Genomic DNA, 17,685 nt, shown 5'->3' on the forward strand with positions numbered 1-17,685 from the left:
ATTTTTATAGTTTTAATTTCTTAGCCAAGACTTTCTATCTTTCCAGTCATTTTAAAATATTTTGCTCTTATGGTTTGGGGCATGGTTACAAGAGCTGATTATAAGTCCTTGATAAGTCCATTACCTGTATCTTCTTGGGATTGATGCCAGTTTAATTTCTTTTCCATTGAGAGTTAATGTTTTTTCTGTTTCTTTATATGCTGAGTAATTTTTGCATGGACCCTGAATATTTGCATATTATGAGTTTATAGGTTTTAGTTAAATCCTAAGGAGAATACTGTTCTTTTTATTTTTAGAAGCCACTCAATCTGGTTAGGTCAGTGTGTAAATTAGACCCAGCTTCCATGGGTGTGGTTCCAGTATCCCATTTTCAAAACCTACTTTGTACTGCTATTTGGATCTGTTCATCATGTGTACCATCTAGTGGCCAGTGTGGGGTTTGTGCAGTGGCTCACTGCACAGTTCAGTTCTCAAAGCTTTTGCTGTGCTTTAAGGTCAGATCGATACATGAATAGCTCAGAAGTGAGCCCAGGAGTTCATATACAACTTTAGGGGATTGCTCTTTTGAGTTCCCTTCTCTGTGATTTCTCTGATACTATCTTGTCTCCTGCAGATCCCCCTTTCTAGCCCTCAAGCCAGAAAACTGGGTCTTTAGATCCCCTGCTCTCCTGTGTACTTCCTGCAGCTGCATTTGTATCTGGGGCCAAGTAACTGGAAGAGAGAGAAACAAGCAGCAGGCATTTGAACCATGATCTTGGGACCATTGCTCCCCTGGTTAAAACGAATGACATTCCTCCCTTAGAATTTTCGACATCTGTGGTAGCCATGATTCTGCCCCCCACTATGAGATTACCTTGGGGCTGGGGCTGGAGAAAATGGAAAAAGCAGTGGATTTTCCTTCTCCGTGACCTTTGAGAGCCCATCTCAGGCTTTTTGGTGTGTCCACAGAGTGACTAAGAACATTGCTGCTTTGCCACCCTCAAGATCACTTCATAGTCCTGAGTGTAGATTTATAGATTTTATGTACACATTCCCAGGTGACTGCTGGAAGAAACGAAACACTAGAAAACCCACTTTTCAGTGGAGTCAGCTGTCTTTAACCCTTTGAGTGCCAACCAATATCCTAGGAACTAAATGCTAAAATTGCCAAGGCATTTTTGCTGATTTTACAGCAGTTTAGGAAAAAAATTATGAATCGAAGTAAATGAAGTTACATATTCAAAAACTTAAGGAAACCTTTACTACATTTGTTTTCATCTATGACATATATTGTTTGCTGATTGTATTATAAAATACTAGTAGAAAAAAAATTTGAACAAAACATATAATGTTAAAATAAAGCGCTCCCAGCACTTTTGGCGAAAGACAGGAGGAGCGCGATTGCGCTCCCCGGCACTCTAGAGGTTAAGGAGTTTTCCCCACATCTCATACAACACTACCATTTATAGTCACATGGCCACATCTAACTACAAGGGAGTATGGAATTATAGTCTTTTACCTGATGCGTTGCTGCCCCAAATAATGTAATGGTTCTCTTACTGGGGAGGAAGGGGAGAACAGATGTGGCAGACAGTTAGCAGTCTCTGCTATAGCCAGAGCTGCCAGAAACAGGCTAGAGATTTAACACATGTAAATGACAAATGTGATTACATTATTCTTAGAGATTGGGATAAGTGGCTTTCACAGTTATTAATATTTTAATAGCCTTACAGATATATTGTATAAAAATAAAAAGATACCAAAGTGTGAAAAGTTTGTCCCCCTCCCACTTTTGTGCATCAGCTAACTGGTTCTCCTTCCTGCAGGCAACGACTGTTTCAGTGACAATTGTTTCCATTACATTCTAGAAATACTGTACTTAGCATATTCTTACAAGGGATTTTCATAAATGTTACTAATATAGGGCATGAATTAGGTATGCCTTTTGAGTAGTGGGTAGGAGGTGGTGTTATAAAGAGAAATGTTGCAGTTAGGAGTATATGTATGAACTAGAGGCCCGGTGCACCTTGAGGGGCCTGTGGGGATCTGGCCGAAAATGGCAGTCCAGTGCCGCCTGCCGCTCCTGCCTGCCGCTCCTGCCTGCCACTCCTGCTCATCCTGGCCCCGCTGTGCCTGCTGTTGCTTGGCAGGCTCACTGCCGCTCCTTCGCAGTCTCCGGGCTGCGGTGACCAGCTGTGAGCCCTGCATCTGGCACCCCTCAGTCAGCTGAGTGGTGCTCCCACTGTGGGAGTGCACTGACCACCAGGGGGCAGCTCCTGCATTGAGCATCTGCCCCCTGGTGCTCAGTGCGTGTCATAGCAAATGGTTGACTGGTTGGAACGGTCACTTAGGCTTTTATATATACAGATCATAGGGAGACATGGAAAACAGACTGAGAATCATGATCCCAGATTGGACTCTGTATCATCAACCTGGTACTCTGCAACTGGTTCTGAAGCATTGTGTTCCCTTTCTTTACTGAGTTAGCCTTAGCAAGGGGATTCCTCAGTATGGTGAGTAACAAATACTGTCGGGTGAGTTCTCTGAACTCACCTGTAGCATTTTCATGAAATGGTATGACTAGTTAGGGGGGAAAAAAAGGAGTTCTCCCATTAGTCCTAGGATACAGTTTAAAACTTGACCAGGCTAACAAGGACTTGCTGTTCTGGTTCCTGCCTGTCTTCTCAGTGTCATCTTTTAGCCTTCTTTCCACAGTTGATGCAGTTTTCTTCCCTATACTTTCTCCAAGAGGCCAGGCTTTGTGCATTAGGGTTTATGCCCTGTTCTTGCCTGCACTACCACCCCAGCTTTTTACTTGGTCAACTCCTACTCTTCTATGTGTCCTTCAAACCTCATTTGAACACCCTTTCAGTGAGCTCTTCCCTTTGAACCTTATAAATTAAGTTACATCATAAGCTTTCCCTTTTCCCTGTACTTATCACCTAATTATTTTATAGTTATTTGTATAGCTATTTATATAATATCCTGGTAAGCTCTCTAGATTGTAAATTCCTTGAGGCCATGGACCATGTTTGACATATCACACTGTTCCATTGGTTTAGTGCCTATAAGCATTGTGAGCAGACACTAAAAAATATTTGTTGAAAAATATTTGGTGAATGTGATGATGGATTTTATGTATCAACTTGACTGGGCCACTGGATGCCCAGACATTTGGTCAGATATTATTTTGAGTATGTCTCTGAGGATGTTTATGGATGAAATTAACATTTGAATTGGTAGACTGAGCAAAGCCAACTTCCCTCCCTATTTTGGGTGTGCCAAGCTAGACTAGACTCTCAGCTCTCTTGGTTTCTCAGGCCTTTAGATTTGGACTGGAACTACACCATTGGTTCTCCTGGGTCTCTGTCTTGCTGACCAGATTTAAGGACTTATTAATCTCCATAATTGTATGAGCCAATTCCTTAAGTAAATGTCCATGGGTATGTACATGCATCCTATTGGTTATGTGTCTCTGGAGAACCCTAACCAACACAGTGAGCTTTACAATCACCCACAAAACAACTGTAAGAGCAGAAGGACATCCCTGAAAATCTCAACTGTGGATCTGAAGAAAGCAAGCCATCTTGTGGTGTTTCTGGGAGTATCATGTTGATATGTGAAGTATGTGTGTATCCCTTAGGAAACTAAAACGTAGTTCTCTGCAACAGTTCTTAATATATTTTGTGCCAGAAGTCTCCTTTGGAAATGTGGTGAAGTCTGCAGACTCCTTAAAGCAATGGTTTTAAATAAGTAAAATACATAATGTTATAAAACCAATTATAATGCAATATATATATTAAAATGTTAAACACTAAATGTGGGATATTGTAAGATATATTTCTCACCCTAACTGGTTTGGCTCAGTGGATAGAGTGTTGGTCTGCGGACTGAAGGGTCTCAGGTTCGATTCCGGTCAAGGGCATGTACCTTGGTTGCTCACGCATCCCCAGTGCGGGGTGTGCAGGAGGCAGCTCATCTCTCTCATTGATGTTTCTAACTCTCTGTCCCTCTCCCTTCCTCTCTGTAAAAAATCAATAAAATATATTTTTTAAAAAACCTCCCTAAGATATATTTCTCTTTACTAAAGACTTATGTGGCATTGCAATATATTTAAATATGGGCAATTTAAAGTAAAATTTTATTTTTAAAAGAGATCAGTAGGAAGATCATTACCCTGACTAGCCTATGTGCCTATTCATGTTATAAAGCAACCTTATTTGGGGTTTTAAACTACTATAATTTCAAATAATGATAGATATAAATGACATGTCAAAATATATCCCACAAATATAATAGGATATAAAAATGTTTGTTATTTTGATTTATGCCAGAATCACAAGAACCACTACTATAGTGGTAGGCAAAAGTAGGTTTATAGTTATGAGTACACAAAACAGTTTATTTTTGTATTATTATTTTTTAATTATTATATTATTTATTTGTATTACAACTGTACACCTACTTTCGTCCAACCCTGTATTTATCTTGTTTGCTTTTTCTTCTTTTATAATGGGAGGAAATAGAGTTAGTCAAACAAAATGTCCACATTTTTGGGTTTCTTGAATAACATCCACTCAGTGTCTGTGATTAGGTCCATGGACCTTATGTTAATAACCTCCAGTTATTAATAACCCAATAAGTTGGTCTTTACAAAAGGTACTGACTTGGTCTCTTAAAATTGATTCTTAAATTCAAGGAGTTTCTGACAATATTGGGCTGTGAAGAATCCTATTTACTTAGGATTTGCATATGTGTGATTTCATCTTAAAACTTGTAATATAAATATTTATATATCACTCACTTTATAATTTACACATGATGCAAAAATATCTAATCACATTTTATCCTCCCAACAACCCAATGAGACACATATAACCTATACTATGTGCTCAATAAATGTTTGATTACTATTATTTAGGTGATATAGACATTGGGGAGAGTTTCCATTTAACCCCTAATACTTTAAGTACTTGCTCAAAATCACAGTGTTAAAAAATGTCTACTTGTGAATCAAACTTGTATCTAAATCCAAATAGTATGCCCATTAGACTTATATGTTCATGTGAATATGTTGGCCCATGAAGTATGTGTATCAATTTAAAGCATATGGATTATTGCAAAATAATGTACCAAATATGTACCAAATATATGCCAAAATGTACCAAACAGCCACCTACAACAAAGAATTATCTGGTTTAAAATGTCACTAAGTGCTGAGGTTAAGAAACCCTGATTTAGATTAAGGCATTTAAAAAAATCCCCACCAACTCTGGTACTTAACGCTAAGTAGATATGTCTTATTATCAAACCAAGTGGATCTTGAATACTTGCTTTAAAATAAATTTAAAAAGTTGTTAGTATTAGATTAATTTAATTAAATATTTTTCTAATGTATGTGTGAAAGCTCAATTATTACTGGACAGATTTCACATCATGAACATTCTTGTACATCTGTGTTTATAAAAATTCTTAGTTTGAAATTTGAAGTGGATGGATTGATTGCTTAAAATTAGAACTACATTGAACTGAACTACATGGAACTGAAAGTTGTTTCAGACTCATATATTTGTTCATCCACTTGTTTATTTAAAATTTGTTGAGGCCCTGCTCCGTCCTGGCATTGTATCAGAGGCTGGCTTACAAATATGAGTAGCATAGTGCTTGTCCACCGGAAGCACCCGGAATTCCGGGTGAAACAGCAGTTAAGTAGAAATGAAGTAGAGAAGTACCAGATGTTGTGGGAGCATATTGGAGGGCCCCTCACTAACCCAAAGAAAAGGAGGAAAACCTTCTTGAAGGAAAAAGCAAGGGACATTTACAAATCCATGTTTAATTTAATTGGTAATTAAATGTGTCGAAATGCCACCTAATTTTCAAACTTTGCAGATTCTTCTGTTAGGTCAGTGAGTTAAGAAATCAAATGAACGCACAATAGACAAGTATCTAGTCGCCCTGACCTTTCTGTTGAGTAATCACTATATGTATTATCTTAGGCATATTTAGAGGATTTTGTCTAGAATAGTGTAAATGTGCATGTGATTACTAGACTCTCTACTGGCAACCGTTATTACCCATTTGATTTGGTTTGGATTATTCTTACACATTTCAATCCAAGATCTGAGATTTGGCTTTTTTTTTTTTTAAGAGGAAGTGTAAAGGATGGAGGGATGGAGGGATGGAGGGAAGGAGGGAGAAGACAGAGGGAAGGAGGGGAGGAGGAAGAGAGAGAAAAAGAGAGAGAAAAGAGCAATTTTTGGCACGCTGGAAAAAGTATAGGAAGGAATCCTTCAGTAGAATGTATCCAGGACAAATTAGTATCACTTCTTTTTCTGTAGATATAAACTATGCACATACACTATGTTAATACATTTAAAAATACTATGGTATTTAAAACTAAAATTTGATCTCTTTATTTCAGAATAATATATAATAAAAACAAAAAGGCCCCTCCTTTAATACTCTTAATAGATAAATAATTTTCTCCCAAATTACTATTAAAAATAATTTGAAAATCTTTTGATACAGTAGGTCCTCGGGTTTCGTCAGAGATCTGTTCGTATGGTGCGACTTAATGCGAAATCATAAGTGGGAACCCACCTACATAAGCACCTATGTCACTCACATGGAGCACATACACAGCAGCAATGAAGTGAAACAGTAAAAAAATTTAAAAGAAAGATAGCAATTCCTGACCTTTACTTGTGGCAAATAAATAGTAGAAAACATAAAGCACATGCGTCACGCAACTTTTTTTTTTTATAAATAAATGGGAGATGGTGACGTAACCACGAAATGACGTACATCAAGGACTGCCTGTATTTAAAAAACCCTGTTAGAACTGATGTGCTATTATGATTTCACTTATATGTGAAATCTACAGAACCAAACAAATGAACCAACAAAACAGAAACAGACTCATAGATACAGAGAACAAACAGGGTAGCCAGATGGGGACGGTGTTGAGGGGCTGGGTGAAAAGGTGAAGGGATTTAAAAATACAAATTGATAGTTACAATATAGTCATGGGATGTAAAGTACAGCATAGGGAATATAGTCAATAATATTGTAATAACCATGATACCATGTACGTACTAGAATTATCAGGGGAATCACGTTGTAAATTATGTAATTGTCTAACCACTATGCTGTACTCCTGAAACTAATATAAAATAATACTAGAGGCCCGGTGCATGAGCACGGGTAGGGTCCCTAGGCCTAGCTGGCAATCAGGGCCAATTGGGGCCTTCCAGCTGCTGCCCGGGGCCTCCCTACCCTGGCTGCTGGCTGCCGGCCAGGGCCTTCCTTTGTTCTGAACCACCCCCTGGTGGTCAGTGCACATCATAGCAAGTGATCAGTCTCCCGGTCAAACTCCCATGTGGACAATTTGCATATTAAGGTCATATATATATACACACACACACACACACACACACACACACACACACACACACACACACACTAGAGGCTTGGTGCATGAATTCGTGCAAGGGTTGGGTCCCTAGAGGTAGCCAGTAGCGATTGGGCCAAAACCACAGTCCAACACCGCCCGCAGATCCTACTTGCCGCTCCCACTCATCCTGGCCCCACTGCACCTGCCGCAGTCTCGCGCCCAATAAGCCCTGACTGGGAGAGGCTCACGCTACCGCAGCAGCAGCAGCACTTGCCAGCACCTGGTGCCCTCCTGCAGGATCTGCTGAAACCGGCTCTCTGACATCCCCTGAGGGATCCCAGATTGTGAGAGGGCGCAGGCCAGGCCGAGGGACCCCACCAGTGCACAGTTGGGGCCAGGAGGGACTGCAGGAGGGCTCCAGGGCATGCCTGGCCCATCTTGCTCAGTCCTGATTGGCCAGACCCCAGCAGCAAACTAACCTACCGGTCATCTTAAAAATTTTGTGATTTAGATGCTTTTTATGTTTTTGTTTTTTGCCATTCAGCCTGATTATTTTTAATCATTATTCAGGAGAAAAGAAGGAAAACTACTAAAGTTCACTGGAAACATTAAAGATGCTTAGTATAGAATACTGAATATATTCTGTTTTTAATGGTAGCAGTTTCTAATAAATTACTCAGGGTAAAACTAGTTTCTTTCTCTGTTATGTTTGCTCGGTGCAAAAATGGTTTTTAATATGTTTCTCATTATGCCAGGAATTTTGTTTTCTATCTGCTTGATAATCTCGGTTTTCTCAAAAAGATATACATAGATTAATTAGTAAAGTCCAGAAGAATAGTTGTCCTGTTTCTGCCCTCAGCAGTGAAACAACATACCATTCTGCTAGGGATCTAGTCCAAAAGGTTTTTTAGGGAGTAGGGAAAGTAAAAGGAAGACAGAAAAGGAGAAAACCAGAGTTGAACCTAGAGTGTATGAAAATGCTTTTAGGGAACTAGAATTATAGATGTTCTGGAAACCCAATATGAGTATGGATGTCTAAGGTTTTCAACTACATGAAAGACTCAGTAGAAATCCAATGAAAGTTTAAACCTGCATGCTTTAGATGCACTATTCTTTGTTGGATAGACCCTATAGGATAACCATAAGGTAAACATTCTTTAAACATTTGTATATTACATCAGCTTTTAATAAGAATGTATAAAACTGGCATTTTGCTGTCAAGTTTTAGATAGAACTGAGTTGTTTATAAATTTCCACAATATATATATAAGGAACTCATACAACTTAACAAAAGGAAGACAAACAATCTAATCAAAAAATGGGCAAAGGACCTAAATAGACAATTTTCAAAAGAGGACATATAGAAAGCCAAGAGACATATGAAAACATGCTCAAAGTCACTAATCATCCGAGAGATGCAAATCAAAATAACAATGAAGTACCATCTCATACCTGTCAGAATGGCTATCATCAACAAATCAACAAACGACAAGTGCTGGCAAGGATGCGAGGATGCAGAAAAAAAGGAACTCTAGTGCACTGCTGGGGGGAATGCAGGCTGGTGCAGCCACTGTGGAGAACAGTATGGCGTTTCCTCAAAAAAATTAAAAATGGAACTTCCATTTTACCCAGTAATCCTACTTCTAGGAATATATCCCAAGAAACTAGAAACACCAATCAGAAAGGATATATGTACCCCTATGTTCATAGCAGCACAATTTACAATAGCTGAGATTTGGAAACAGCCTAAGTGCCCATCAGCAGATGAGTGGATTAAAAAACAGTGGTATGTCTACATAGTGGAATATTATGCTGCTATAAAAAAGAATATCTTAACCTTTGAGACAGCATAGATGGACCTGGAGAGTATCATGCTAAGTGAAATAAGTCATTCAGAGAAAGACAAGTATTACATGATCACACTCATATGTAGAATCTAAGTAACAAAATAAACTGATGAATGGAGTGGATCCAGAGACATGGAAGCATGGGACAGAGTGCAGAATCTCAGAGGGAAGGTGGGGGAGGGTGGGTGGGTGGGAAGTAATCAACCAAAGACTTTGTATGCATATAATGCATAACCCATGGACACAGACAGGGTGCTGAAGGCCTGCGGTGGGGTGGGTCCTGGAGGAGGGGTCAGTGGGGGAAAAGGGGGACATATGTAATACGTTCAATAATAATTATTAAATAATGATAGGCTTGACTGCAAAAAAAATATGCTTATGAATATGTTTCTGTTAGTATGAAAAAATGAAATATATAGCCAGGATTATTAAATGGTTCAAAATTCCACTTTTTCTCTAAATACATTTTGGGAAGCTGCTGGTTGGTAAGGATCACATTGATGAGTAATTCTTAAAAACTGTGGTTTAAATGAAATCATACCATATATATTTTTATATTTTCAGGGACTTAAGATTTAATTTTACTTATTCATTTATTTTTTAAAAATCATAAAGGGTAGTAATAGAATATGAATCCAATTATAGGAATTTAACTTGGCCTAGTTCCCCAGATTTCTAAACTCTGGGTGGGTTGTTGTTGTTTTTATAGAATTTAATTGGCTCTTTACTCTGTCTTGGAAAATTTTGCTAACAGTGTATGGGAGTTTGTAGTTACTAAACATAAAAGGATATTAAGAGATATCCAGATGACATTATCATTTACATGACACAAGATATGGAAAACCTGTTAGTGTTAGAAATTAGTTTCATATACTTTCACTGGAAAATTTATGTAAAAAGACTAGCTAACTACATCAACAAATGATAGTTAAGTGACATTATTAAGTGAATGATAATAAGCCTTATTCTCAGGTTATTGATATTTTGATTATTATATTTGCAGGCAGATTTTCAAGGCATAACATTCAGGAGTTTACTGTTTCTTTACAGATATTCATGTATTTTTGAGACTAACTGCCGGGGTCCAACCCCAGCAGGTCCAGGGGTTCCCAAAGGTGTAGATGGAGTCGGCGAAGAAGGAAGGACACGGAGACAGCGTTCAGTTGATCAGCAGCCTAGCCAGGATCTCTAGCCCAGATCTCCAGCCAAGTTCTGGTCTGGATCTCCAGAGAGGTTCTGCTTAGGATCTCCAGCGAGGTTCTGTAGCCATGTTCCCTCGCTAGGTTCTCCAGCCAGGTTCAGTCCAGGTTCTCCAGCCAGGTTCAGTCACCAGTCTCTAGTCAGGTTCTCTTGCCAATTTCTGTAGTCAGGTTCAGTCCAGGATCCCTTGCCATGTTCTCTCCAGAGAAGCTCCTCCATCTCCAGGTTCCGCGTAGGTTCTGTCTTCTGAATTCTGACTCTTGCTGTCTTGTTGCATCTGTATTTATACCAGTTGATTCCAATCCTATCAATCTCTATTACAAAGGTTAGGGCGTTTCTTATCTCCATTCCAGGGAGTAAAGATTATGTAGCTTAAGCATGATTGTTCATAGTTAAAGTGATTAATTACCCGCCTGGCACTTAGTTGAGGGGTTTTATTCCCTCCCTAACTTCAGGGGAAAATCCCTACCTGGGGATTCAACCTTTCTCGGAGAGGTGACCTTGGTTAAAACACAGCGCCAAGAAGGTGAGCGAACATATTAAGAACTGTATGCCATATATGCCAGGTCCCTTGAAACAGCAAGGATGGACCGGCTCCCGGCAACTAACCTTAGCCTAGCTTTTCCCCCATTTTTAATTTCCAAATTTTTCATTTCAAGTTTGAGAAAAATTTGAGTTTTCTTTTCTTTCTTTTTCAAATATATTACTCTACATAATTCTGTGTCATTTCAAATAGTTATTTCATGGCATTTTGCTTTAAATGATCAGTCTTCCCAGTTATATCTTTAGAAAGTGAAATATGCTCTCTACTTTATAGTTACTTTTTATGCATATATCACTTTCCAGTTGCTTTATATTTAAATGTAATTGTACCAGAGTCTATATGCTAATCAGTTTTCAGAGCAGCAATTTTAGTGTTCTTAAAATTTTAATGTAAGTCTCTAAAATTAAACTTTTAAAACTTTACTGTTTATGCAGTAAATTCCTGAAATCTAATTATGCCAGGTCCTGTTCTAAGCACGAAAGATAAAGAGTGGAAAAAACAGACAAGTTCTCTGACATCATGGCATTTGCATTCTGGCATGGGGACACAAATGACAAGTAGAAAAGCAAATGGCATGTGAAAGGTTCCAGCAACACGGCAGTGGGGTCCTGGTTTCTGCTGAAACTCCTAGGCAAGGAACTGACAGGCTGCACTGGTCTGCTTGCTCTTCTCCAGGTAACCAAGAGAGGGTGATGGGGCAGGCACAGATGGTCACACTGGATTATCCTCTTGGAAAGGAACCATTCTGCTGCTGTCCACACTTATTGGAGCCCCAGAGGACCCCCAGCTGAGCATGTAACAATGGGAGTTTTGCAGTCATGAGAATGGCTGCTAGTGGAGAGAAACATCTTGTAGCGACACCACTTTACTGATTGCACTTGGAGACCTTTTGAGACGTCAGAAGGAGCTATTTTGTCCCAGCTAGCTCTTGCAGGCAACTTCGAGAGCTCCACCAGCGGTCAGGGATCATTCAGTGGACAAATATATTTGCCTTTCCTCAGTCTGCCCCCAGGAGTCCAAACATAAGGCTTTCTATCAGTGACATGAATTAATGGGCTTTTCTGTATTTTTAAAAATAGAAGAAATAGAGAGTTGTTCATTCATTGACCTCCTTCACCTACTTCCTAAGGTTGGACATGTTCATTTCTCGACACTCAGGATCTGTCAGCCTCAGGGATGAACCAAATTGTCTGTCCTTTTCCCAGAGTAATAAACTTCCCGAAGACTTGGGAGTCACTCTTTGGCCATCATAAGAAACTTTTGGGGCAAAGGAGGATGGCTGTAGAATTGTCCAACACAAAGTTAGTGAATGCATTCCTACTCACCCAGGTTGTCTAAGAAACATCCGCAGTGGTCACAGTGAGCGAGCCTGACCATCATCATGTTGCTACACTTTTGCCAGGCCCATAGGCACAGCAGCCACAGTCTAACCAGGGAGGTCTCTTGGAAATCCCCAGCAGACTTATCTCCAGGGCAGACCTTTCTCCAGGGGGAATTGCTCATTCCCATCTTCAAGATTAATGACTGCTGGGGTTTCTTTTGCTATTACTACCCCTTGTAGTACTACCCCTTCCCAACAAATCTCTTAGGTCCATTCTGGGTCTTTGCATCAACCCATCAGTTCTATTTTGTTTTCTTGTTTTCAAGCCTCATAATTTCTTTACTATTGTTTTATGCAATCAGTGTTCATGTAAATAGGTAACAGAGCATAAGTGTAATAATAGGGTTCTAATGGATATACTGGGTGAGTCTGGGGAGGCTTTAGAGAAGATAGAGCATTTAAGGTAAGGCTTGAAGGGCAGAGAAGCAGGGAAGAAATATATTCTTGACCATAGTGTCATGGAAGAATAAAACGTTTTCAGGTGTGTTCAGGAAATGGCAAGAAGTTTTGTGTGGTTAGGGTTGTATAACAATAGTATAAGAATACTTGGGAATGGAGTGTTGGAACAGGTGCCTCAATCTTATATCAGGCATTACCTGACCTATTTAAAGATGACCTACTCGTGTTCATAATTTAAAAGTTTCTTACAATAACTCCTATTCATTTTATATTTAATGATATTAATAATGATATTTATATCTGTCATTTGTATGTCTTCAACTCATTCTCCCTATTACCTAATTTCATCTTAACAATATGTGAGTGACACAGATCTGAAATGTTATAGTATTCTAATATTTAATGTTGAAGCAACTGAGGAATTGAGAGGTTACATGGTCTACTCACAGTCAAATGGCTACGTTTAGAGTATCGCCAGATCTTCTGATTCTTAATTCCATATACTTGTTGGATGTTATTTTTGTAAATATATGCTTTCTCTCTCTTTTTTTTCTCCTTAAGTTATTGTCTTTCTTTTTTCCATAGGACTTGGCTTTTACCCTGGAAGAAAGACAACTATTGAATATTCATGGATTATTGCCACCTGGCTTCATCAATCAGGATATCCAAGTTCTTAGAATAATTAAAAATTGTGAGCGTCTGAACTCTGACTTTGACAGGTAACACATTTTATATTTCTCTTATGCAGTTTATTTTATTTTTTATTAGATGAGAAAGTTAAAATATTTAGTGATTTGGAAAAAGTAGTCAACTTTGAGGAGAATTTGCCTATAAATACAATGAGTTTTTAAAAATTTACCTTTTTAGGAACATTTAGGAATAAAATTTTCCTTTCCAAACTGTTATCCTCAGAGAGACTATTTTGCTCTTGTGATAAAATTGTTGCTATAAAGGTAAGTTATCAGGAAATGCCATCCTGAACAGAGCAAAACAGGTTAAAGTGTCTTTTAGTCAGAATATGAGTGCATATTGGATGCACTTTCTCAACTTCTAAACCTGGTTCTAATGCTAGTGCGAATTGAGGTCACTTACTGTGTTTAGAATTCAGTTTCCATGTTTGCACAGAGATAAAGGTAACGTGTGCCCTATCTCAGTAATGAGATAGCCCTAGGTTGAAATTCTGGCTGTGTTTCACTAGCATTGGGCCTCAAGCAAACCATCACAACCACTGTCAGGACCACTCTGTATGCATTGCCTTCTGCTTTGGACTCTTCCCTTATTTAGGCACTAAACCTCAGGTTTTTCATTTATGAATTGAAGAGAATAGTTATTTCAAAATACTGTTGCGAAGTTTAGAAGAGGTAGCTAACTCAATATCAAGTAAGTATTTGTATTAGTCAGGGTTTTCTAGTGGTCTTCAGAGAAGCAGAAGCAACAAGATATATGTGTTGTGTGCATACACACACACACACACACACACACGTTACATTCTGTTGGATGGAGATATATATTTATTTCAAGGGATTGGCTCCCATGATTGTGGAGCCTGGTTAAGTCCTAAGTCTGCAGGTAGACTGGCAGCTGGAGAACAAGACTTGCAGTTCGAGTCTAAAGGCAGACTGCTTGCAGAATTCCTTTTAACTAAAGAGAATACTACTACTAATAATAGAGTAGCAGTCCAAACCCCCCTTAGTAGGCAGGATCAGTGACCCTAGCCAGCACAGTAACTTCCTTCTTTGCTTATTGATTCAGAGGCATGTGGTGTCCATAGTGGCTAGTGGCCATCTTAATTTCCAATCTAATGGAGTAATTGTCTCCTGGTGGAAACATCCCTCCTTTTGAAGCTAAGACTTATTGGCCAGCAGAGCATAAAGTCATGGGGACAAGAAGCAGAAATTTTGCTAGTGGGTCACTGGCAATAATAGTGAGTGGTGCCATTTCCATTTTTACCCCTGGGTTCGTGGACCTGTGAATCCTGATTATGGGAGAAATAGCATCATACTGGACACGGATTCATAGCCTCCTAGAGAACTTTGCCTCAGCTTTGCAAGGTATTACCAACTAGCTGGTGCTGTAACTGAGCCTCAGGAGGCCATTCCACCATTCTGTCAAGTCAGCTGCTTCAGGATGGGGGGAAACATGGTAAGACCAGTGAATTTCATGAATACAGGCCCATTGCCATGCTTCGTTTGCTCTAAAGTGAGTCCCTTGATCAAAAGCAATGCCTTGTGGGATACCATAATGGTGGATAAGGCATTCTGTAAGTCCACAGATGGTAGTTTTGGCTGAAGCATTGTGTGTAGGGAAGACAAATCTGTATCCAGAGTAAGTGTCAATTCCAGTAACAACAACGCTGCCTCTTCCATGATGGAAGCAGTCCAATGTAATCACCTGCCACCAGGTGGCTTGCTGATCACCCTGTGGAATGGCACCCAATCAGGCATGCAGTGTTGGCCTCTGGCAGATTAGGCACTCAGGAGAGTCTAAAGGCAGGTCAGCCTTGGTGACTGGAAGTCCATATTGCTGAGCCCGTGATAACCTCCATTCCTGCCATGGCCACTTTTTTCATGAGCCCATGGGTGATGTCGGGCAGCCGGAGAAAGAGACTGACTCAGCTTGTCCAGTTGTGTATTTTTCCTGCTTCTTAAACCCCTCCACAATCTCTTTCACTTGTTACTTAAATTCTTCCTTCAGCTTATGTTTTTACTTTATATTCTTTTTCTGGTTCAAGGATCAGTAGGGATACCTGTGCCAGGAATAGAATGAGTGAGGGCAAGAATGGTAGGTTGGGAAAGGAAGTTATCAAGGTAATAGAGGATAGATTATGTATTTGAAGGCCAAGAAAGGACTTCTGCTATTAATCTGAGTGAAAAGGGAAGCCTTTCAAGGTTTTGAACAGGAAATCAACATCATCTGAGCTACATTTCAAGAAGAGAATGGCTGCAATGTTGAGAATAGAATGTAGGCTGGAAGATTGTTTAGGAGACTATTACAATAATCCAAGCAAAAGATGATGGTGATTTAGACCCAGTGTGGTAGCAATGAAGGTGTTTAGATTTTGGATATATGTTGAAAGTAAAGCCTAATGTATTAGAGACCTTGCAGAGAAGAGAAAACAGCAAAAAGAAACAAAAAAGAAATTGCAAAGAAACAGGAAACTAGTGAGGTAGAAAGAAAATGAAGAGAATATGATGTGCTAGAAGTCAAGTAAAGAGAATTTATTGACTTATAGGGAGTGCCACTTGAGTCAAATGTTATGATAAATAAAATGAGGTCTGAGGGTTGATCTTTGATTTAGCAATGAGGACTAACACATTTGCTAAATCAATTTTAGCATGTCTAAAAGTCATCATCTTCTTCCTAAATTTTAATTTTTTGGGTTAGCATAACCTAGCTATTTGCCCAGCATTAGAATCCTGTATGTCTGACACTAAATGCTGTGCATTTTAAACTACTTCAGGGAATGGAAATCAATCCAAAAAGGCTGGTAAGATTACTAAGTACAATCTTAAAATATTCTTTTAAATTGTACCAAACAATTTGAATTTTATTTTACAAACCATTGAAGGCTCCAGGTAACATGATAAGTTTGATGCTTAGAAAGATAAGTCTGGGTCAAAAGTGCCCCTAGAAAGAAAAAACCTATTTGATACAAATAATAAGAAAAGTCTCTTGAACTTTCTTGCTACCTTAGTAATTTTTAAGGTTGGTGCTATAGTCCTTACTCATTTTTCATTTATTTCCCTTGGTTATTCAGCACTGAAGGTTAAAGGATGAAGTCTCTGTGTTTACTTAAAGATAATGCTATATGTATAATGGTATTTTCATCATTCTTTCATTTTAAAATAAGGATAAAGTCATTTCAAATATTAAGTAAAACTTCTGTTTTAGCAATTATTTTAATATTTGAATGACATTCGAGGAGGTTTATGGTTCTTCATTCTTTGAGGTATTTAAGAATATTTCTTAAGTGTTTTTTTTTATCAGATGTTTCCTGTGTGACCTAAAAAGTTCTTCATACTTTGTTGAAAAATGTTTAATAAGATTTCTAAGCAGCTATTTCATGGCTTTTTTGGAATGTAGACCTCATTTTGTCCATTTTCCACAGGTATCTTCTCTTAATGGATCTTCAAGACAGAAATGAAAAGCTCTTTTATCGAGTGCTTATGTCTGACATTGAGAAATTCATGCCTATTGTTTATACTCCAACTGTGGGTCTGGCTTGCCAGCAATATAGTTTAGTTTTTCAGGAACCAAGGTATGTAAACTTTTATTTTAAATACAACTCGTGTCCTTATTTATTTATTTTTTTGTAAAGGTTTTGCAATAAAATATTGAATGGAATTGAACTTTGGAAAATCGAAATCAAATTTTATTTAAAAGGACATTAAATATAAACACATATAACATTAAAAACATAGTATTTTCTTTCTAGATTTAAGATAAGGGGAAAGTATTTCTAAACCAATTTAGGTTTCCTTTTACAGAGAGTAAATGAATTTGTGTTTTATTTGGAAAGAGAATAATTGCTCATAATTAAACTTGTCTTTAAGATGTTAATTATCACTATTATGTATATATTTTATAAGTTAAAGCAAAGATTCCAGATTTTTGTGAAAATGGTAAACTACTGTTTTCTAAAATCAGAATTGGCATTAAAGTAGTTTTTTTGTTGATTTCCCTTAAGTGAAATAGTAGTTACCTTTAATGATCAATACAGTTGTTCTAAATCTATAGCTTCACTTTATTCAATATATTAATGAATTTAAAGATAAAAAGAAATGTTTATAAGTTTATACTAAAAATATAAAAGCCTACTAAAAGCATTGTCATTGAAAGTTAGATTGAATATGTGGATTTTACATAGATATATGAATGTAGTAGTACTTAGCATACCTACTCCATATTACCCTTTGTATAAATAAAAGAACTAGACCCTGAC

The 17,685-nt window shown here is 38.2% G+C and overlaps 1 protein-coding gene across 1 annotated transcript in view; it reads left to right on the forward strand.

Moving 5' to 3' along the window:
* The window catches only part of ME1 (malic enzyme 1), a 150,908-nt gene that overhangs the window by 11,244 nt on the left and 121,979 nt on the right, over positions 1–17,685 (forward strand). Inside the window, exons 2-3 of the mRNA XM_059701080.1 lie at positions 13,329–13,462; positions 16,852–17,001. Of these exons, the coding sequence (XP_059557063.1) occupies positions 13,329–13,462; positions 16,852–17,001 (284 nt within the window). The remainder of the gene's footprint in view (positions 1–13,328; positions 13,463–16,851; positions 17,002–17,685) is intronic.

The sequence above is a fragment of the Myotis daubentonii genome, chromosome 6, assembly GCF_963259705.1.
Source record: "Myotis daubentonii chromosome 6, mMyoDau2.1, whole genome shotgun sequence".
Taxonomy (NCBI): domain Eukaryota; kingdom Metazoa; phylum Chordata; class Mammalia; order Chiroptera; family Vespertilionidae; genus Myotis; species Myotis daubentonii.